The sequence below is a fragment of the Desmodus rotundus genome, chromosome 1, assembly GCF_022682495.2.
Source record: "Desmodus rotundus isolate HL8 chromosome 1, HLdesRot8A.1, whole genome shotgun sequence".
NCBI lineage: Eukaryota > Metazoa > Chordata > Mammalia > Chiroptera > Phyllostomidae > Desmodus > Desmodus rotundus.
In genome coordinates this window covers 95,120,557-95,144,177 of record NC_071387.1, presented here as the reverse complement: position 1 = coordinate 95,144,177, position 23,621 = coordinate 95,120,557, and the positions used below count along the sequence as shown (strand labels likewise).

General features: G+C 40.5%; 1 protein-coding gene across 2 annotated transcripts in view; it reads left to right on the top strand.

Moving 5' to 3' along the window:
- The first annotated feature begins 1,521 nt into the window (after positions 1 to 1,521).
- Positions 1,522 to 23,621, top strand: part of ITGAM (integrin subunit alpha M) — a 71,198-nt gene continuing 49,098 nt past the window's right edge. For both annotated transcript variants that reach the window (XM_024560440.4, XM_045195528.3), the window contains exons 1-4: positions 1,522 to 1,610; positions 2,714 to 2,819; positions 23,078 to 23,181; positions 23,494 to 23,564. In XM_024560440.4, the coding sequence (XP_024416208.3) occupies positions 1,526 to 1,610; positions 2,714 to 2,819; positions 23,078 to 23,181; positions 23,494 to 23,564 (366 nt within the window). In that variant the 5' untranslated portion in view covers positions 1,522 to 1,525. The remainder of the gene's footprint in view (positions 1,611 to 2,713; positions 2,820 to 23,077; positions 23,182 to 23,493; positions 23,565 to 23,621) is intronic.

Here is a 23,621-nt window from a genome sequence, read left to right as displayed (position 1 = left end):
CTCTAAATCAGTTATTCATTTGGTTTTGGGGGGAGGTCTTTATTATGAACCAGGCTCTGTCCTGTGCACTGGAAATAGGGTGATGAGCAAGAGAGACAAAACTCTCTGCTCTCATAGAGATTATATATTCTTAGGGGAATCAGACAATAGAAAAACTAAATAAATACATAATATCACTTTTTGAGAGAGCAAACATTCATTTGCTTTGACTATAAGAAAGTAAACCTAGCCCTGACCTGTGTGGCTCAGTTGGTTGGGTGTCATCCTGTAAAGAGAAAGGTTGCTGGTTCGATTCCCTGTCAGGGTACACGCTTGGGTTTTGGATTTGGTCCCAGTCAGGGCATGTGTATGAAGCAGCTGATTGGTATTTCTCTCTCACATCGATGTATTTCTCCCTTTCTTTCTCCCTCTCTTCCCCTCTCTCTATAAATAAATAAAATCTTTAAAAAAGAAAGTAGAACTAGGGTCAGGAGAAAATGTGTCAGAATGAAAAAATCATTGGCTTGGGTAATTACATTTACAGTCAGATACAAGGTATGGTTTGGTATTCTATATATTCCATGAAAGTATACTTCTGTGTGTTTTTTAAAAAATTGTTATTATTTTTAATCCTCATCCAAGGGGCTATGTTCACTGATTTCAGAGAGAGAGAGAGAGATAGAGAGAGAGATAGAGATCGGTTGCCTTCTATACGCGCTCCAACAAGAGATCAAACCCACAATCTAGTTTTGTGCCCTGACCTGGAATCAAATCCACAAACTTTTGTTGCATGGTGTGATGCTCTAACCAACTAAACTACCCGGCCAGGGCACTCCTGTGTCTTTAAAACAGATGTGGAAGAGACTAGGTGGAATCTAAGGATATATCACAGACTGAGACATCATTCAACCATTCCTCTGTTGAATAGTTGGATATTGGTATCCTCTGTTGGATATTTAGGCTGTTCTAGTGTTTCACTATTAAGAACAATGCTGCAATGCACAAGCTTATACATCCATCTTTGACTGTACTTCTCAGCTATTTTTTTAGGATAAATTCTTGGAAGTGAAAATTCCTGGGCAAAGGGTTTGACGCTTTTTTTGAAAAAATAAAATAATATTCTAGAAGCACTAGGTCTCTGTATCTGCGTTGTCCTTATTGGTGGCTACAAAGGAGCACAAATCTGGCTGATGGGTACTCTGGTTTCCTTGGGCAGGAGGGAAGGACATTTTGCAAAGTGTGCTTTCAGGGTGACACAATGGGCAACCTCCCACACTTTCATGGCCTGTATTAATGTTTAGAACACACATTCCAGGAGGCAGGCCCTAAGCCTATTCAGTTTGCTTTTCATAGTGCTTTAGCCAACCCTAGAAAACAACACTTTTGAAATAATGATCTTGCTGTTTGGGCTAGGAAGCTGTGTAGGGTGGGAGCAGAGGCTCTGTGCAGCCCGAGGAGGAAGGCCAAGCAAGCCTGTGTGCTTACTAAGCCCCACCCTTTTCCTCTGAGTCTCTAAGAGATTTCTGCTCCTACTACTTCTCTTTTCATGCCTTTCCTGGCTTTGGTGGTTCGTGCAGCCACCGGGTCCTTGCTGCCTCCAGTCATGGCTCACAGAGTCCTTCTGTTAACAGGTGCGCTAGAACCTGGGATGGGCAGTGGAATGGGGAGGTTGTGATGAAGAGAAAAGGAACTTTTGAGTCTGTGAGTAGAGAGGGGTGCAGAATATCTAGGAGTTAGATTGGAGAGAGACAAAGGGCATTTGGGAAAGTATAAGAGATTCATCAGGAAGCAGAGAGTAGAGCCCAGATGGGGTGACCAGAGAAGTATGTATGAGTGACTAAATTTATAGACTTTGCAAGGGAGGTTGGCTGGTCCCTTCATTCACAGATGAGGAAACTGAGATCTAGAGAGGTGAAATGACATGCTAAAGGGTGCACCACTCCCACTTTACCCCTAGTTCTATTTTCCAAGGACCTAGGTATAAACGTTTGTTGAATGGCAGATAGATCAAATGATTTAACTTTTTTCCTTTTATGCCCAACTTTTGTGGCAAATGAGCCAAAAAAGGGAAAGAAATGCTTGAGTCTCATAGGAAGGAAGTTGCCAACTGAGAGGCTTTAGGAACTTGGTTATTGGGCCAATCAGCAGGGTGAGAACATAGGGTGGGTCTCAAAGAGGAGCTGGAAGCACCCCGAATCAGTGGTCTTAGGGTAAGGGCCAACAAACTATGGCCTATGGGCATAAGGCTAGAGTTCCACCACTAACTTTTGTATAGCAGGTGAGCCTTAGGTCACAGATGAGCATTTGAAATAGATTCATGATTGGGAACACTAATTTTGAATCCCAATGAAGTGAAATGTAATCTCCCCCAAAGAATTCCATTTATGTCATTAGCAGATTTGTATTTAAAAAGTGTAGTCAATTATTCTATTTTGAATTTCCAAAAGGAAAAATTTGTGAAAATGCACCTGCTTTCTTGTTATGTAAGTACCTATGTAATATACTCAATTTGCTGGTTGGCCCTCAAAGCCTCAAATATTTACTATCTGGCCCTTTATAGAAAAATTGTGCTGACCTCTGCCCCAGGCTATTGGAGCTGGATCTTGGAGTCAGACATCTTCATGCTGGTTTAGGGTGAATCCCAGCAGGAAGATACACGGTGCAGGAGGACAAACTGCTTTTTTAGCCATGTCCTTATCTCCTCCTGACACTCACCCCTTTGTTTTCCCTGCAGCCTTAGCTTTATGTCGTGGGTTCAACCTGGACACTGAAAATGCAGTGATCTTTCGAGAGAATGAAAGGAGCTTCGGGCAAAGTGTGGTCCAGATTGAGGGATCCCGGTAAGGGTCAGAAGTGGAGCTCTTTGTCACATATGCCTTCCCTCTAAGACCTTATACCTGAAAAAAAAATTGCAATTTCCTTTTTTCCCCTTTTTAATTTTATTTATTTATTTATTTATTTATTTATTTTTAGAGAGAGGGGAAGAGAAACATTAATGTGTAGGTTGCCTCTGGTGAGCTCCCCACTTGGGGACCTGGCCTGCAACCCGGGCATGTGCCCTGACTTGAAATCGAACTGGTGACCCTTTTGTTCACAGGCTGGCACTCAATCCACTGAGCCACGCTAGCCAGGGCCTTTTTTTCCTTTTTTAAATTTTGTTTTGTTTTTCTTTTTATTTTTGAATAGTTAATATAATTACAAGGTTCTAAATTCAAAAGATAACAGAGTGTGATAGTGAAAAATCCTCCATACTTCGTTCCCCAGTACCCATCCCAGGAGGGTTTTTAAATTAAATTTTTTTTATTATTATCTTTTTTAAAGTATATTTTATTGGTTATGTTATTATAGTTGTCCTATTTTTTTCCTCCCCTCTATCCTCCCTCCTCCATTAGTTCATGTCCATGGGAACTCCCTTGTAGGTAAATACTATACTGCTTTCCTCTTGCTGCTTTAAGATTCTCTCTTTATGTTTAACCTTTAGCACTTTAATTATGATGTGTATTGGTGTGGGCCTCTTTGCATCCATCTTGCTTGAGACTCTCTGTTCTTCCTGGACTTGTATGTCTATTTCCTTCACCAAATTAAGGACGTTTTCTTTCATTACTTTTTCAAATAGATTTTCAATTTCTTGCTCTTTCTCTTCTCCTTCTGGCACCCTTATAATGTGACTGTTGGAAAACTTGAAGTTGTCCCAGAGGCTGCTTACACTATCCTCATTTTTTAAAAAAAATATTTTATTTATTTTTAGAGAGGGGAAGGGAGGGAGAAAGAGAGAAACATCAATGTGTGGTTGCCTCTTGCATGCCCCCTACTGGGGACCTGGCCTGCAACCCAGGCATGTGCCCTAGACTGGGAATCAAACCAGCAGTCCTTTGGTTCACAAGCCAGTGCTCAATCCACTGAGCCACACTGGCCAGGGCATATCCTCAGTTTTTGGATCTTTTTTCTTCTTGTTGTTCTAATTGATTGTTTTTTGTTTCCTTATATTCCAAATCATTGATTTGATTCTCAGCTTCATCTACTCCCTTGCTGTTTTCCTGTAAATTTTTATTTCAATTAATGTATCCTTCGTTTCTGATTGGATCTTTCTTAGGCTGTTGAAGTCCTCAATATGTTCCTTGAGCATCCTTATAAAGTGTTTTGAGCTCTGCATCTGACAGATTGCTTAGATTCCATTTTATTTAGCTCTTTTTCTGGAGTTTTCATCTGTTCTTTCATTTGGGCCATGTTTCTTTGTCGCCTCATTTTGGCAGCCTCCCTGTGTTTCTTTTTCTTTTCTTTTTCTTTTTTTCTTCCTGTGTATTAGGTAGCGCTATTATGACTCCTTGTCTTGGTAGTATGGCTTAATGTAGTAGGTGTCCTGTGGACTCCAGTGGCATAGCCTCCCCTATCACCAAACTGGGTACTCTAGGTGTGCCCTCTGTGTGGGCCGAGTACACCCTCCTCTTATAGTTGAGCCTTGGTTGCTGTTGGCAGGTCACTGGGAGGGATTTACCCATGCCAGTCAGTTGCAAGGACTGGCTGTGACCACTGACCACCAACCTCTGCCCTCCATGGAAGATCATCTGTGCAAGGGCTGGGTGGTGATGCTCTGCTATGGTCTGTAGCTGTCCACTGGTTGCGCAGGCTCTGGGGTTTTCCAGGTGGTGCGGGCCAAGGTCAGCCTCAACCTGTGTTTTGCTGGGGTCACCCTGCCTGAGCTATAAAGCAACCTGAGATGGTTGCTATTTGTGCTGGACTTGGAGATTCCCAGACAAAACCAAACTGAATCTAGGCTGGGTGTTGCTAGTGTCCTGCTTGGGGCCACTTAGCAAGAGGTACTGGGGCTGGGGGCTCAATGGCTATTCTTTGTTTGAGAGGATTTAGGAAGTTGTGGAGCATGAGCCAGGACCAGCCACTCATATGGAAAAGTCTCTGTTAACAACTTGAGCGGGCCCATAATTTGGGTGGGACGGTGTCTGAGGGGATCTTCAGGGCAGGGCAAATAGTGTTAGTAGCCAGGTTAATGGAGTCGCAGATATGGCACCCATCTGCTGGCACTGTGGCTCATGTGGGGAGGGTTCAGAAAAGGGACAATGGCCTTTCTGCCTGGGGAAAGCTGTCCCCCAGCTCTTACCTTGATGCCAGATGTTCACTTCCTCCCTGTATGATACTGGTGCATTTCAAGCTGCTACTGCAGTACTGGAGCTGAGAGGGAGTGAGTCTGAGTAGGTGAGTTTGTGTGTAGGTTCTTTAAGAGAAACTGCTTGGGGCTCCAGAAGTTTTTTTCACTATCTTTGTCCCCACTGGTTTTTGCAGTCAGACGTTTTGGGGGACATATTTTCTTGTCACTGGAACCCTGAGCTGGGGGGCCTGGTGTGGGGCTGGGACTCTTGTTCCCAAGATATCCCTCCCTAATTTTTATCCACCACATGTGGGTGTGACCAGCCTATTCTACATGGCTGCCACTCCTACCAGTTTGGATGGATGTGATTTCTTTAATTCCACAGTTGTCAGACTTCATTCAATTTGATTTCTGATGGTTCTGAGTATTGGTTGTTTTGTAATTTAGTTGTAACTTGATGTGGTTTTGCAAGGAGGGAAGCTGTGGTTTACCCATGCTGCCATCTTGACTGGAAGTCCAGCTGGTTTGTCCTGAGCCTTGTAAACTTTAAAGGCTATTTATTCATTACCAATGCCCCATCTAAATGCTGGAGTTTCTCTCTGATATCTGGGGCATTTGCCCAATAAAAGTCACGTTTACCATCCTTACATTTTCTGGTACCTCCGGGTCAGCAAGAGTGTGCTTCCTGTAGGCCTGATAGGTCCTGTCTAAAAATTCAGAAGTGTGCTTATCTAGTCTTAGTTGAACAGCCAGTATCATATTTAGACTCTTGTTTGGGGACCCTCTTCTTAAACCCTTCCACTATACACTTTCTGTAATGTTCCAGGTGGGCTAGGCCACCACCATTTGGGTTCCAGTCAGGCTGTATCAAGGGGATTGCCCAAGCTGGGTTGAGGGTACCATTGGGATTCTCTTGGTGGAGATGTTGGGCCTCATCCTTAGCTCTTTATAGCCAGCCATCTCTCATCTGCAGTTAACAAGATATTTAGGAGAGCCTGTACATCTGCCCAGTTTGGAAGATGAGTGGCAAAAATGTAGGTGATAAGATCTGCCATTTTCTGTGGATCTTCCCTATGAGGGAGTGGAATTCTTCCAATTTAGTAAGTCTGAAGTAGAGAATGGATATGAAGTAGAGAATGAAAGTAGAGAATGGAATGCTTTCTGTCCAAAACAGGTGCCATGATCGGTCTTTGATGGGGAGACCAATCCCTCATCATACAGGGTGGAGCTGTTGGCTCTGTGGTCTTTACTTTAGGGGCAGCTTTCAAAGGGGGTGGTGGTGAGGAAGCTCCTCCTGCCACCAACCCTGGGGTCCCCTGGGTTCAGAACATTGATGAGGTTTATCTCCTCATTCTCCTTTTCTTCTTGTGTCTTACTCTCAAGAAGAGGTTTTCAGGCCTCCTCCATTCTCTGTACCATCAAGAGATTCTCTGTCCCTGGCAAAATCTTATTATATGATGACATACATGCATTGACATATTGGATTTCATCCCATCTGTCTGTTGGCAATACTGTTTCAATTGAATGATGGTATGATAACTTAGGGAATCATGCATGGGCCACCTTTCCTCACAATCCAAAACATACATAGGCCACACAGTATTACAATAATAAATCAGTACCTCTTTGGACATTGTATAATGACAGTACATACTCGAGTCTGTCTGCCAAAATCCTACCTGGGGGGCTTCCTTTAGGAGCCAGCACAGAACTTTCCCTATTGGCCTGGGCATACAGGCCAAAAGGTATAACTAGAGAAATCCAAGAAACCTGAGAGCATATAAAGAAAACCAGTATCCAAGACACCATTATTTCAAAGAGTACCTACAAACAAATCTGCCAACCAGTCTCACAAACCGTGGTCCCCACACAATGGCTTCCCCAAAGCAGTCCTCACCTGGACCTTATTTCATGGCCTTTTCCCAGGCCTGTTTCCTTTTCTACCAGCCAGGTGTGTTTGGGTGGCGACACCTTGAGTAGACATGCAGAAAAATTCCTGGAGACTTGGAAACCCCACAGTCCCACTCTGGGTTAACCAGCCACAGGCAGCTAGGATCCCACCAGAGTTACCATTGCTGTTACTGAACAGCAGCAAGTGGGGCCCTGCTGCCCACCACCACCCTGTAGGCAAAATTCTGGAGGCAAAGGTTTGGTAATAAAAGAAAGGAGTCTTTATTCAAAAGCTACACAATTTTGGAATAACAGCTTTCCACATGCATTAGTCACTTAAGCCTTTGACTTGAGGCTAAACTCTTTAACACTTTAGTTACAGCTTTAATCACTTAAAACTATCAATTAAGGCTAAACTATTTAACAACTGAGTTCTATAATTCCCCCTGTAAGTTTTTAATTATCTTATTTCTATAGGATTAGTTTACAAACTAAAACAACATAAGATTCAATAGCTACCCAATTTTGGAAGAATGGTAGGCTTCTGCCTCAGAGCCTGTCCCCTCTAGAACACCCAAAGAAGAATAACCCTGCCACCCTCTGCCAGGTCAGCCCAATCATAGGCTACACCCAGAGTTTCTTCTACCACCCAAAATCCATCCAAAATACCATCATTTGGGAAACACAGGGAGCTGTAGCATGATCATCCAGGTATCCTTGAGGAAGAGAGCCTGAGAGCCAGTCTCTGCTCTCTTTTTACTTTAAGTCTTCTGGCCCATAATTTCATGTGCACTGGAGGCATTCGTCTTCTCAGTCTCATCCTAGACTGTTTACAGTTGTCTCCTCCTATGGCTCCTCTCTACCCCTCCCCAGAGGTCTGATCAGATCTTTCTGTATCCTCACCCTCCTGCCTGCTCTGTGGCTGTGTCAGGGGAGGGCTCAGAAAAGGGACAATGAATGGCCTCTTTCTGCCTTTCTGTCTGGGAGAAAGCTATCCCCCATCTTTTGCCTTAATGACAAACTTCAGTTCCTCCCTGCATGCCACTGGTGCCTTTCAAGCTTCTATCCCTGTGTTGGAGCTCAGAGGGAGTGAGTCTAAGTCTGTGTGTGGGTTCTTTAAGAGGAGCTGCTTGGGACTCTAGAAGTTTCTTCCACCAACTCAATCCTTGCTAGTTTTTGCAGGCAGAAGTTTTGGGGACTTATCTTCTTGGCACTGGAACCCTGGGCTGGGGGGCTTGGTGTAGGGCTGGGACTCCTCAGTCCCAAGATATCCCTCCTGAATTTTTATCCACCATATGTGGATGTGGGACCAGCCTGTTCTGCATCTTCTCCCCTCCTAGCAGTCTGGATGGATGTGGTTTCTTTAATTCCATGGTTGTCAGACTTCCATTCATCTCAATTTCTGACAGTTCTGAATGATGGTTTGATATTTTAGTTGTAATTTTGATGTGGTTGTGCTGTGTTTACCTATGCTGCTATCTTGACCTAAAGAGACAGACCAAAAGTTTTTAATCTTTAAATTACAGTTCACATGTACTATTGTTTTGTATTAGTTTCAGGTGTACAGCAAGTGGGTAGACAATCACATACTTTACAGAGTATCCCCCCTGGTACTTCCAGTGCCCACCTAGCACCATACACAGTTATTACCATATTATTTACTATGTTCCTATGCACTTTACATTTCTGTGACTATTCTGCAACTACCAATTTGTACTTCTTAATCCTTTCACCTGTTTGTCCCATCCTCTCAATCCCCATCCCCTCTGGCAACCATTAGTTTATTCCCTGTATCTATTATGAGTCTGTTTCAGTTTTGTTTGTTCATTAATTTTGTTCTTTAGATTCCACATTTAAGTGAAATCATATGGTATTTGTCTTCTTTGACTGACTTATTTTCACTTAGCATAATACCCTCTAGGTCCATCCATGCTGTTGCAAACGGTAAGATTTCATTCTTTTTTATGGACAAATAATATTCCATCGTATGGGCACTTGGGCTGCTTTCATATCTTGGTTGTGGTAAGTAAATAATGCTGCAATGAGCATAGAGGTGCATATATTCTCTTGAATTAGCATTTTGGGTTTACTCAGATATACATTCAGAAGTGGAATCACTGGGTCATAAGCCAATTCCATTGAAAATTTTTTGAGAACCCTCCATACTATTTTTCATAGCAGCTACACCAATTTACATCCCACCAATAGTGCACGAGTGTTCCCTTTTCTCCACATCCTTGCTAACACTTGTCATTTGTTGATTTATTGCATTTCTCTTATGATTAGTGACATTGAGAATCTTTTCATATGTCTATTGGCCATCTGTATGTCCTTTTTGGAGAAGTGACTATTCAGGTCCTATGCACACTTTTAAATTGGATTTTTTTCTTTTTTGGTGTTGAGTTGTATGAGTTCTTTATACATTTTGGATATTAACCCTAGAGATGTATCATTGGCAAATATGTTCTCTCATTCAGTAGGTTGTCTTTTCATTTTGTTGATTTTTAAAAAATTTCTTTTTTTAAATCCTCACATAAAGACAGTTTTCATTGTTTTTAGAGAGAGGGAGAGAGAAAAACACCGATGTTAGAGAGAAATGTCAATTGGTTGCCTCCTGTACACACCCAGACTGGGGATCAAACCTGCAACCTAGGTATGTGCACTGACTGGGAATTGAATACACAATCTTTTGGTTATAGGATGACGCTCCAAGCAACTGAGCCACACCAGTCAGGGCTTATTCATGGATTCCTTTGCTGTGTAAAAAATTTTTAATTTGATGTAGTCCCATTTGTTTATATTTTTCTTTTGTTTCCCTTCCCTGAGAACTGTATCAGAAAAAATATTGCTATAAGAAGTGTTCAAGATTTTACTGCTTATGTTTTCTTCTAGGACTTCATGGTCTCAAGTCTAAAATTTAAATCTTTAATCCATTTTGAGTTTATTCTTGTGTATGCTGAGAGTCGGTGGTCTAGTTTCATTTTTTGCATGTATCTATTCAATTTTCCCAACATCATTTGTTGAAGAGATTGTCTTTACCCTTTTGTATGTTCTCGCCTCTTTGTCAAATATTAAGTGACCATATAGACATGGGTTTCTGTTCTGTTCTATTGAACAGAACTATATATCTCTATACCTGTTTTTATGCCAGTATCATGCTGTTTTTCTTTTTTGTTGTTGTCAAATGATGTTTAATTGAAATAGTTTTTTGTAGTTTTTAAATGGCTAGGCATTCCACTGAACCACCATTGATCTCATGAGGGTGGCAGCCCACAGACTGGGCAGTCCCCAGGATCTCTGTAATGGTTCCAGAGAGTTCTCTAGCTAAAGACCAGTGCCAAATCTGTTGGGCAATGTTGACAATCTCATCAAAAGTGGTATTTGTACTATGCTTAATGGTTGTTTTTTTGTTTGCTTGTTTTTGTTTTTTTTTCTTCTTTCTGTCTCATGGTGGTTCTTGGAGGTCTCTGATGGCCAGGTAAGAGGCCGAAGGTACTACCTCAATCTGAGCCTGTCTGTTCTGAATGGTCAGTTTCACTGGTAACCCTCAGACCCGTTTAATCACAGGTTGCTTTGGCAATGTCATCACCAACCTTTTTTGGAGACAGACCCAGGGTGCTGATCTTGGGGTAGACATGGCACCAACTTCCCCACCAGTGCACCTCAGGTACATAACTTTGATCTCATTGGAGTTCAACTTCAGTGGCACGGTGGAGGCAGCTGGTGTTGGATGAACCTGGATTTGGGAAGCCCAAAGAAGGTTGCTCCTAAGTCTCCTCTGAGCCAAAAATAGTACCATGCTGTTTTTACTATAGCCTTGCAGTACAGTTTGATAATGGGTAGCATGATACCTCCAACTTTGTTCTTAATTGGGGTCTTTTGTGCTTCTATATACATTTTTGGATTCTTTATTCTAGTTCTGTGAAACATGCCACTAGTATTTTTATAGGGTTTCTTGTGTATTCTTCCAGAGACATTCTATGCCGGATATACCTCTACACTTTCATAATCCACCTCTTGTATGTAATTTGTAGCACACGTAATACTTGAACTATGGCCTGCTGCCAGTTTTTGTAAATACATTTTATTGATCTCCTCTCCCCAACTCATCATTTATTGTTTATGACTGCTTTGGAGCTACTATTACAGAATCAAGAGACTATGACAGAGACTATATGGCTTGCAAAGCCCAGAATATTTATGTTTACAAAAAACGTATTTATGGAAATAGTATTACATTTCCAGTTAAAGTTTGCTGGCCTCTACTCTATACCAAACATCTTTTGCATTTTTCTTTTAAAAATTATTTATTTAATCTTTATCGTATTTTTTCCATTACCATTTAGTCCCCTTATACCCACCTCCCCCCAGCAATCACCACCTTGTTGTCCATGTCCACAAGTCCTTTTCAATTTGCTCAATCTCTCTACCCCCTAACCTCCTCCAACCCCCTACTAGATGTCTTTTGCTCTCCATCATGAGTCCATCTCTGTTTTGCTTGTTAGATCAGTTCATTAGATTCCACATATGAGTGAAATCATATGGTATTTATGTTTTTCTGACTGGCTTATTTCACTTAGCATAACGTTCTCCAGGTCCATTCATACTGTTGCAAGGGGTAAAATTTTCTTTTTTATGGCCAAGTAGAATTCCAATGTGTAAATGTCCCATAGTTGTTTTATCCACTCATCTGTTAGTGGACACTTGGGCTACTTCCACACCTTGGTGATTGTAAATAATGCTGCAGTGAACATAGGGGTCTTATGTTATTTCAAATTAGTGTTTTGGGTTTCTTTGGGTATATTCCCAGGAGTGGGATCACTGGGTCAAAAGGCAAATCTGTTTTTAATTTTTTGAGGTATCTCCATACTGCTTTCCACAGCGGCTGCACCAGTCTGCATTCCCACTAACAGTGCAAAAGGGTTCCCCTTTCTCCACATCCTTGACAGCACTTGTTTGTTGATTTATTGATGATGGCCATTCTGACAGGTGTGAAATGGTATCTGATTATGGTTTTAATTTGCATTTCTCTGATGATTAGTGACATTGAGCATTTTTCATATGTCTATTGGCCATTTGTATGTTCTCTTTGGAGAAGTGTCTATTCAGGTACTTTGCCCATATTTTAATTGGGTTGTTTGTTTTTTTGGTGTTATGTTTTGTAAATACTTTATAAATTTTGATAACCTCTTATCAGTTGTATCAGTGAATATATTCTCCCATTCTGTGGATTGTCTTTTTATTTTGTTGTTTTCCTTTGCTGGAAAACCTTTTTAGTTTGATGTGTTCCCATTTGTTTATTTTTTCTTTTGTTTCCCTTGCCTGGGGAGATATATTTGACAAAAAATTTCTAGGAGCAATATCTGAGATTTTCCTGCCTGTTTTCTTCTAGGATTTTTATGGTTTCTGGTCTAACATTTAAGTCTTCGATTCATTTTGAATTTATTCTTTGTGTGTGGTGTAAGAAGGTGACCTTGTTTCATTTTTCTGCACACATCTGCTCAATTTTTCCAACACCATTTATTGAATAAACTATCTGTAGACCATTGTATGTGTTTGCTTCCTTTGTCAAATATTAATTAACTATAAAAATGTGGGTTTATTTCTGGGGTCTCTCTTCTGTACCATTGATCTATGTGTGTGTTTTTATGCCAGTACCAGCCTGTTTTAAATAGTATGGTCTTGTAGTATAGTTTGATATTAGGTAGTGTGATTCCTCAACTTTGTTCTTCTTTCTCAGGATTGTTGTTGCTATGTGGGGCCTTTTGTGGTTCCATATAAATTTTTGAAATATTTGTCCTAGTTCTGTGAAATATGTCATTGGAGTCTTGATAAGAAGTGCATTGAATCTGTAGATTGCTTTGGGTAGTACAGACATTTTAATGATGTTAATTCTTCCTATCCATGAACACAGTACTTTCATTAATTCTATCTTCTTCAATTTCTTTCTTCAGCATCTTATAATTTTCCAAGTATAGGTCTTTTACATCCTTGGTTAGGTTTATTCCTAGGTATTTTACTCTTTTTGAAGCAATTTTGAATGGGATTGTTTTCTTAATTTCCTTTTCTGTTAGTTCATTATTGGCATGCAAAAATGCAACTGATTTCTGGATATTAATTTTGTATCCTGCTACTTTGCTGAGTTCATTTAACAGATCTATTAGTTTCTTGGTGGAATCTTTGGGGTTCCCTATGTACAGGATCATATCATCTGCAAATAAGGACAGCTTTATTTTTTCCTTTCCAATGTGGATTCCTTGTATTTCTTCTTCTTGTCTGTTTGCTGTGGCTAGGACTTCCAGTACTATGTTGAATAAGGGAAGTGAAAGTGGATATCACTGTCTTGTTCCCGATATTAAGTGAAGTGCCTGTGGTTTTTGCCTGTTGAGTATGATGCTGGCAGTGGGTGTGTCATATATTGCCTTTATTATGTTTAGGTATGTCCCCTTGACCCACTTTGCTGAGAGTTTTTATCATAAATGGGTGCTGGATTTTATCAAACGCTTTTTCTGCATCTATTGATATAATCATGTGGTTTTTATCCTTCGTTTTGTTTATGTGATGAATAACATTATTGATTTGTGACTGTTGTACCATCCTTGCATTTCCAGAATAAATCACACTTGATCATGGTGTATGATCTTTCTGATGCATTGCTGTATTCGGTTTGCTAATATGTGTTGAGGATTTTAGCATCTATGTTCATCAGCGATATTGCCTATGATTTCCTTTCTTTGTACTGTCTTTATCTGGTTTTGGAATTAGGACAATGCTGGCCTCGTAAAATAAGTTTGGGAGCCTTCCCTCCTCTTGAATTTTATAACTAGTTTGAGAAGGAGAGGTGTTAGTTCTTCTCAGAGTGTTTGGTAAAATTCACCTGTGAAGTGATCTGGTTGGAGGCTTTTGTTTGTTAGGAGTTTTTTAATTATTGCTTCAAATTCATTATGTGTAATCTGTCTATTCAGATTCTCTGATTCTTCCTGATTTGTTGTTGGAAGATTGTATGTTTCTAGGAATTTATCCATTTTGTCCAGGTTGTCCAGTTTGTGGGCATATAATTGTTCATAATATTCCCTCTTTTAAAAAGTATATTTTATTAATTATGCTATTACAGTTGTCCCATATTTTTCTCCCCTTTATCCCCCTCTGACCTGCGTCCCTCTCCCACCAAGTGGGGAGAGTGAGCATTCTCCCCACCTAGTTCATGTCCATGGGCCGTACATATAAGTTCTTTGGCTTCTCCATTCCCTATACTATTCTTAACCTTCCCCTGTCTATTTTGTATCTATCAATTATACTTCTTATCCTCTGTACCCTTCCCCCCGACCCTGCACACCCCTCCCTATCCCTGCCTATAACCCTCCATGTGATCTCCATTTCTGTGATCTTGTTCTAGTTGTTTGCTTAGTTTTTTTAGGCCCAGTTGTTGATAGTTGTATGTTGTCATTTTACTGTTCATAGTTTTGATCTTCTTCTTTTTCTTAGATAAGTCCCTTAAACATTTCATATAATAAGGGCTTGGTGATGATGAACTGACTCGGATCCCGGTCCTCAGCAGGATCCATGTGTTGTGGCTGCAATAGACAAATACACATGGAGTACCAAGTCCTGTGGAGGAAAAGGGATGGCATGGCCACTCTCTCAAGAGGAGAGCACCCCGACCCTTGCCTTGACAGGCTTTTATTGCTTTTCTGGGCATATTACATTGAGGATGATCCTCATTTACTATGCACAGGTTTGCTTTAGGCGGTTACAGAAAACAAAGGAGAGGGTGTTGCTAATTACATAAAAGAGGAAGGATATTTGCAAATGTAAAGGGAAAAGTGGTTAAGCTGGTTACACTGGTCTTTGGAAGGTTCATCATAGATTTTAGGAAGTTACTTTAAAGATATGCAGTAAACATTTGCTGCCTCAATTAAGGGTGAGGGAGTTTTAGCAAAAAGCAAGTCTTAAAGTGGCCTAGGTGCAATGAGGGCCTGATTCCCCATGGGAAAACCTATCCATGGATGTGGGTCCTGCCTGTCAACCTTGCTCCCCATGGCTTTTCCGAGTGGCAGCTGGGCCACATTTCCCATGCTTGGAATGGTTCCCCATAATGAACTCCTTTAACTTGACCTTATCTAGGAAGCACTTTATCTACCCTTCCATTCTAAATGATAGCTTTGCTGGATAGAGTCATCTTGGATGTAGGTCCTTGCTTTTCATCACTTTGAATACTTCTTGCCAGTTCTTTCTTGCCTGCAAGGTTTCTTTTGAGAAATCAGTTATAGCCTTATGGGCACTCCTTTGTAAGTAACTCTATCTTTTCCTTCTGCTACTTTTAAGGTTCTCTCCTTATCTTTAATCTTGGGTAATTTAATTATGATATGTCTTGGTGTATTCTTTCTTGGGTCCAATTTCTTTGGGACTCTCAGCTTCCTGGACTTGTATGTCTATTTTCTTTGCTAGAATGGGAAAGTTTTCCTTCATTAATTATTCAAGTAAGTTTTCAATTTGTTGCTCTTCCTCTTCTCCTTCTGACACCCCTATGATTCTGATGTTGGAACATTTAAAGTTGTCTCAGATGTTCCTAAGCCTCTCCTCATTTTTTTGATTTCTCATTTCTTCATTCTGTTCCAGTTGAATGTTTATTTCTTCCTATTGTTCTAAATCATTGACCTGAGTTCCAGTTTCCTTCCCTTCACTGTTGGTTCCCTGTATATTTTGCTTTATTTCACTTTGTATAGCCTTCACTTCTTCCTTTATTTTGCATCTATACTCAATCATTTCCGTGAGTAATCTGGTTATCAATGTTTTGAACTGTGCATCTGATAGGTTGGCTATCTTCTTGTCACTTAGTTCTTTTTCTGGAGTTTTGATCTGTTCTTTCATTTGGGCCATAATTCTTTGTTTCAGTGCACCTCTTATGTTGTAAAGCACCTGTTATGTTGTAAGGGGCGGAGTCTTATGTATTCACCAGGCAGTGACATCCACTTTGATGCATTGTGGGGCTGTATGTGGGGGAGAGGTCTGAGAGGGAACAATGTCGCCTGCTCAGCTTTTGCCCTGCTTTCAGTCACTTCCCCTGCTACCCACAGACAAATTGGCCCTTGTGGTGCTGATTCACCACATGGATGGATTTGTGTATGTTCTCAGATCCCGTGGGCCCCTCCAACAAACTCTCTTGTGAGACTGGGAGTTTCTCCCACTGCTGCAACCCCCACAGATTTTTACAGCCAGCAGTTTTTGAGGCTTTATTTTCCAGTGCTGGAACCCTGGGGTGTGTGGTCTGTCTTGCTCCCCAGTTATTCCTCCCAGCTTATCTGCACACGAATGGGACCACCTGGTCTGCCAGCCACTGCCTTGCTGTGTGTCCTCTCTGCCCTCCCTACCAGTCTGGATGAATATTTCTTCTTACTCCTTGGTTGTTGGACTTCCATACAGTTTGAATTTCTGACAGTTCTGGTTGTTTTTGTTTTTAAATTTGTTGTTGTTCTTCTTTTGCTTGTGCAAGGAAGCAAAGCTTAGGTACCTATGCCTCCATCTTGGCCAGAAGTCTGTTCATAATATTTTCTTACAATCCTTTGCATTTCTTTGATGTCAGTTGTTATTTCTCCTCTTTCATTTCTGATTTTATTTGTTTGGGTCCTTTTTCCTTTTTCTTCATAAGTCTGGTTAAAGGTTTGTTAATCTTGTTTATATTTTCAAAGAACCAGCTCTTGGATTCATTGATCTTTTGTATCATTTTTTAAGACTGTGTTTCATTTATTTCTGCTCTGATCTTAATTATTTCCTTCCTCCTACTCACTTTTGCTTTTATTTGTTGTTCCTTTTCAAGTTCTTTTAAGTGTGAAGTTAGATCATTTATTTGAGCTTTTTCTTATTGTTTTTTTTTTTTTTGAAATAGGCTTGCTTATTGTTTTTTGAGCTTTTTCTTTCTTTCTTTTTTTGTAATGCTATGAATTTACCTCTTAGGATTGGTTTCCCAGTGTCCCAGAGATTTTGAATTGTTGTATCCTCATTTTCATTTGTTTCAAGGTATCTTTTGATTTTTTCCTTGATCTCATTGTTGACCCATTCATTGTTTAATAACATATTATTTAACTTTCATGTCTTTGTGTGTTTTTCATTGTTTTTCTTATGATTTATTTCTAGTTCATAGCATTGTGATCAGAGAAGATGCTTGATATGATTTCTTTTTTTAGGATAAAATTTTATTACAATTTTTGTTATTGTTGTTCAAGTATAATTGTCTCCATTTTCTCCCCACTACTCCCCCCCACCCCATCCATCCCCACTTCCCACCCTTGATCCTGTCCACCTTTGATTTTGTCCATGTGCCCTTTATAGATGTTCCTGAAAACCCTTCCCCTCTTTCCTCCCCATTATCCTTTCCCCCTCCCCTCTGGTTACTGTCAGTTTGTTCTTAATTCCATGTCTCTGGTTATATTTTGCTTGCTTGTTTGTTTTGATTAGGTTCCACTTATAGGTGAGATCATATGGTATTTGTCCTTCACCTCCTGGTTTATTTCACTTAGCATAATGCTCTCCAGTTCCATCCATACATTCAATCTTCTTAAATTTATTGAGACTTGTTTTGTGTCCTGGCATGTGGTTTTTTCTAGAAAACACGCCATGTGCACTTGAAAAAGCATGTATATTCTGCTGCTTTGGGGTGAAATGATCTGAAGATATCAATTACATCCATTTAACCTATTGTGTTGTTGAAGGCTGCTGTCTCCTTGTTTATTTTCCGCCTGGAAGATCTATCCATTGAAGTCAATGTGGTGTTAAAATCCCTAAGTATGACTGTATTTCTATCCACCTCTCCTTTTATGTCCATCAAGATTTGCTTTACATATGTAGGTGCTCCTATGTTGGGTGCATAAATGTTTACTAGGGTTACTGTATTTTGCTGTATAATGCACTCCCATGAATAATAGGCACCCATGTTTTTGGCCCAAACTTTCAGGAAAGAAAACTTTCATTTTATTTTTATAATTCAATGATTTATTTATTTATATTTAGATAGTTCTTTTTTGTATTATAAAGGAATTTTAGCAATTATTTTTTAACGTATTATGATATAAGAAATTTTATGTAACAAATAATTACAAAACACAAGAACATATACAAGGTGTTTCAGATACTATCCATGTATATATAATGCACATCCTTATTTTTCCCTCAAAAATTTGGGCAAAAAAGTGCATAGTATACATGGCAAAATATGGTATATCCTCTTGTTGGGTTTTTACCTTTATCATTATGTAGTGTCCTTCTTCGTCTCTTCCTGTAGCCTTGGTTTTACAATCTATTTTGTTAGATATAAGTACTGCTACCCCAGCTTTTTTTCTTTTCCATTTGCATGAGATATCTTTTTCCAACTTTTTACTCTTAATCTGTGTGTATCTTTTGATCTGAGATGGTCTCCTGGAGATAGCATATATATGGGTCTTGTTTTCTTATCCATTCAGCTACCCTCTGTCTTTTGGTAAGAGCATTTAAGCCATTTACATTTAAGGGGATTATCAAAAGATACGTATGTAGTGCCATTTTATTGTTAGACTGTTTTCTTCTTTTTTTTTTTTCTTTTTCTCCTTCTTTTTCTTCAAGCAAGCCCTTTAACATTTGTTGCAGTACTGGTTTGCTGTTAACAAACTCCTTTAGCTTTTTTTTTTTTTTTTTTTTGTCTGGGAAGCTCATTTCTCCTTCGATTATAAATGATAACCTTGTTGGGTAAAGTAGTGCTGGTTGTAGGTCCTTGCTTTTCATCACCTTGAATATTTCATGCCACTCCATTCTGGCCTGAAATGTTTCTAATGAGTAATCAGCCAGCAATCTAATTTGTGCTCCATTGTAGCTAACTACCTGCTTTTCCCTTAGGACTTTTAGGGCTTTTAGGACTTCCTCCTTATCTCTAAGCTTTGTCATTTTAATTAGGATGTGTCTCAGTGTTGGCCTCTTTGGGTCCAACTTGTCTGGGACTCTTTAAGCTTCCTAGACTTCTGCACCATTTTCTTTCACCAGATTAGGGAAGTTTTCAGTCATTATTTATTCAAATAGGTTCTCAACCCCTTGCTCACTCTCTTCTTCTGGTATTCCCATGATGCGGATATTGTTATCCTTGACATTGTCAAAGATGTTTCTTAAGCTCTCCTCATTTTTTAAAATTCTCTTTTCTTTTTGCTGTTCTGCCTGATTTTTTTTTCTACTTGTCTTCTGAAACACTGATTTGGTCTGCTGCTGCATCTAACCTACTGTTTATTCCTGCCAGTCTATTATTTATCTCAGATATTGCATTCTTTACTTCTGACTGACCCTTTTGTATGGTTTCTATGTCTATTTTTCATGCTGTTGAGCATCCTTATAATCATTACTCTAAACTCTATCTGATAAATTGCTTACCTCCATTTCATCTAGTTCTTCTGGAAAATTCTCTTGTTCTTTCATTTGGGGCCTGCTTCTTTGTCTTCCCATTTTGGCTGCTTCTTTGTATTTTCTGCCTTAGATGTTAAACTAATCACTCTGTAATCAGCAGTCAGGCAAAAACACCACAGGGTGGGGCAGAGTAATTCTTATGGGCAGGGCTATTGCTTCTCCTCCGGCTGATGCCATTCTGAGAGGAGTGCTCCGCCTGAGAGATGGCTCCTGAAGTGGGGGAATGATTCAGCACGTGGGTCCTGGTGGCTGTTACCTCAGTTTTCTCCCCAGAGCCACTAACCCCAGACTCTCCTCGAGCATCTCTAGTCCACTCTGCCTTCCCTTTGACGTTACCCAGGTTAAGTGGCTGCAAAGAAAATGTTGTGCTTTGGCCCTTCAAGATGCTCTCTGTGTCTCCAGCCATCTCTCCCTGGCTGACAGAAACCCTGATGCTTTTCACAGATGGATGTCATCTGAGTTCCTTTCCAGCTCTGGTGCTGGGGAGCCCAGCTTGGGGTTTAGACCACACTTCCCAGGGGAAACCCCAGTCACTGAAATATCCCTCTGCAGCTTCCACCCTCTCACATCTCCTCTGCACTCCCTACCAGTCATGTTGTGGTGAAGTGTTTTCTTCTGTCTGTCCATGGTTATAAGGCTTCTTTCCAGTTAGTGTTCAGTTGGTTGGTTATTCAAGATGATATCTCTACAATTTAGTTGTAATTCCAGATTGGTCCTAAGAAGAGGTTAGTGTAGCTTCCACTTACTCCTCCACCATCTTGGATCCTCCATTTTTTCCTTAATAGAGCATGGCAATTGTACCAGAGAAGTGCATAAAGAGCTTACTCATTTTTTATGCTTGCATCATGTTCTATTATTTGAAAGTACTATAATTCATATTTGTACAGTATTACTGTTAAATGTCTTCTTAATGGACATTAGATTGTTTCCACACTTTTTCTATATGAATAATGCTGTCATTTTACGCATGTGCAAATATATTGGAAGTAAATTCCTAGAACTAGGATTGCTGGATCAAAAGGCACATACATATATGTAATTTTAGTAGATTTTTCCAGATTGTCCTCTATAGAGGTGGCAACAATTTACACTTACACTAGAAATTTATGGAACCATTTCATGCCCATTTTCCAATGTAATGTGTTATCAAACTTATTGATCTTTGCAAATTGAACAAGTGAGAAATGGTATCTCAATTTAGCTTTAAATTGCATTTGTTTTATAAATGAGAGATTATTTCTTTTTCTGTGAACACCTTTTCCTTATCTGTTGCCCATTGTTCTATTGGATTATTTTTTTTCTTTATTGGTTTGTAGGAGGTATGACTATATTGAGAAAAGTAGGCTGGGGTATGAGTTGCTAATCTCTCTCCCACTAGTTTATCATTTATATTTTAACTTCACTTATGGTAGTTTATTACAGACAGAAATTTATTTAAAATGACTGTGTGATTGAACTTAACCATATTTATTTATTTACTAATTTTCTTGATGTTCGATCTTATTTATTTGTTACTCTTAGAAAATTTCATTTTTGACTGGATTTAGACTTAGAGGTATCAGCTCTCAGAGAGGAAAGCTTACGGTCTTTTGACAATGTGTTTCTGGCATTTTTCTTTGGCTTCTTTCATCGTTTTTACCAAAAGTTTAGCATAAACTTTAAAAGTTTAGTTTCCGTGGCCCCTTATTTATTTTTCTTAGTACATTGTTTCTTCAGGGCAATTGCTGATGTATGTGTTGCAGGGCACATGAAGTAATAAGACATTGAATTTTGGGCGCTTTGGTCCAAAGTTTCTTCACTTTTTTTGTTTAGGGACTTTCTCAAAATGTATTGGTGGGCATCATCTTCGTTAGAGAGATTGAAAAGTTTTTGGATTCTGCTAGCTTTTTTGGGTCCCCAGACAATAAGGGACAGTAAATCAGTGAGACCAGAAATACCTTTCTCCTTATTATTATTATTTTTTACAATAATCAAGTTGAGAACACTGAAATTGGCATCCACAATGCAATCCTGAACAGATTTGTGCTTTCTCTCTCTAGTTCTCCTTGGTCTATAACAGAGATGCCCTTTACTCAGTAGCAGGTAGACATGGTCATGGGTCAAGATACCCTGTTTTCATGGGGAAACCTTGTTTGTCATTCCCACCACTGATTCGAGTGACATAACCCATTCATTCTTCACCCAGAGCATGAGCAGCAACTTCTGTGTACATATGCTTGTCATAAAAGGTACAAAGTTTGCATTCATTGTCCATTTCAGTGAGTTTCCAGCAGCCAGTGGCTGGGAAATAGATGTTCAGCTTCATCCTGAAGCTGCTGACCACCTCTGAGGTACCACAAAAAAAAAAAAGAGTAAATTTAACCATTTTTAAATGACCTCTTTGTTTTTGTAACCGAGCAAACTGGGGCTTGGGCACTTGGTGCCTTCAATCTACGTGACTCAACCATTTGTGTTGAAGGAAACAGGTTTTTATTAACAGGGTTCCAATCTTGGGGGGTGGGTGCTGAGAGCATGCTTTCTCATGTCCCTCCTCTTTCACAAGACCCAACACTTCCCTTGCTCCCCAAAAGGCTGCAAGCAAAAATCATTTCCAGAATTTCCCCATATCCTTATCTGTCCATCAGCCGGTCACTCGAATGGAACTCCATCCTCTCTAAATGTGCACTTGTCGGTCTCAGAGTCACCATCCTCTCACAGCAGCTCTCTTCTTCAGGATCTGGGGTGCGCTGTTCTCAGCCTCCATGTATTGGTTCAGGGAAACATGTGCTATGTTACACTGGGTCATAGTAGAGTCCATGGAGGCACATGTCCCAAGAGAGTGACTTCTCTGTATGTTCTTCAGAGAAGCAGAAGTCTGAAGCTCAGCTGGTCACAGTTCAGCTCCAAGTATCTCTCATGTGTTTGTGCTTGGCTTGGTGTGTCCCTGCAGCTCCATCTCTGCCACCATCTTCTACAGGACACACTTCCAGACAGACTCCCAGGCAGGCAGACCTCATGGCTGCCTCCTCTGTAGATCTCTGCATACCTCCTCTGACGTCATGGCTCTCTCTTGACCTTTGGCCCACCCTAATTTAAATGCTCAACTTGGAACTTCCTTTGTGACCTCATATCTGGTTCTTCATATGGTGTGTTAGTGTCCACCATTTTTGTCAGTTCTCCAGTGTCTTTTACCCTCTTTTGGCTGCCATCTTTAGTCAGGGCAAGAGTGCCCAGTGATGCACAGGTATCTGGGGAAGGCATCTGTCCCCCAGGCTGTCATGAGTCACTGCACATTCTCATAGTCATGTATACAATTCTGCAGCTTCTGATATCTTCTTTTCAGGAAGGCATGGCTATTAATTTGCCTTTGTTATGCAATGTTTCTTAGACACTGTACCTTCTGCTCTCCCTTCCTCTAATTCCTCCTGTAGGCAGGATTCTGAGGGTTATCTCCTGTTATCAGGAGATCCATGTTCTGTACCCCATTACATTTTGTGTCATTCTTAGAGGAATCCTTCCCACTCTAAGATTTTTAAATTTCCCATTTTTTTGTTTGTTGAGTTTTCCTCCTGTTTCTTAGAGTTGGGGAGTCTGTGAGGTTCTCCCACTTTCCTTTGGGTGGCTGATCTTCTGTGGTCTCATTTTCTCTCCATATGTCAACTTTCTCTTATTCCTGTGCTAATCTGTTCCCACTTCTCCCCATAGGGTGGTTGTTGGAGCCCCCCAGGAGATAAAGACTGCCAACCAAACAGGAGGCCTCTATGTCTGTGACTATAGCACGGCCACCTGTGGGCCCATCCAACTGCAGGGTGAGTCACTGGTGCTCCCTAACCCAGAGCGAGGGTTCCACTTGTGCATATAGCTGGACTTGCCAGGCATTCCTTTTGTTCTGGGGAGTCAGTGGTGGCAGCCCCAGGGGTACAGCTCCCCAGCCTCTGTGTTGTAGGTAGACTCTACCCCAGACATCCTCAAGTATCCCCTTCATGTTCTTTTCCCATGACCTGGGTGCCCTCTTGACCTGTTAGACCACTGTGTCTCCCAGGTCGAGGTGACCCCTGTTCAGCTTTTACATAGGCCTTTTATCTCCCTGAATGTAACTATGCACATATCTGTCCTCTCAGTACCTCCAGAGGCTGTGAACATGTCTTTGGGTCTGTCTCTGGCATTTGCCACCAACCCTTTCCGATTGCTGGTGAGTTGCTCCTGGCTCACGGGAATGTCCTGAGGGGAGGCATGGACACCTGGGACT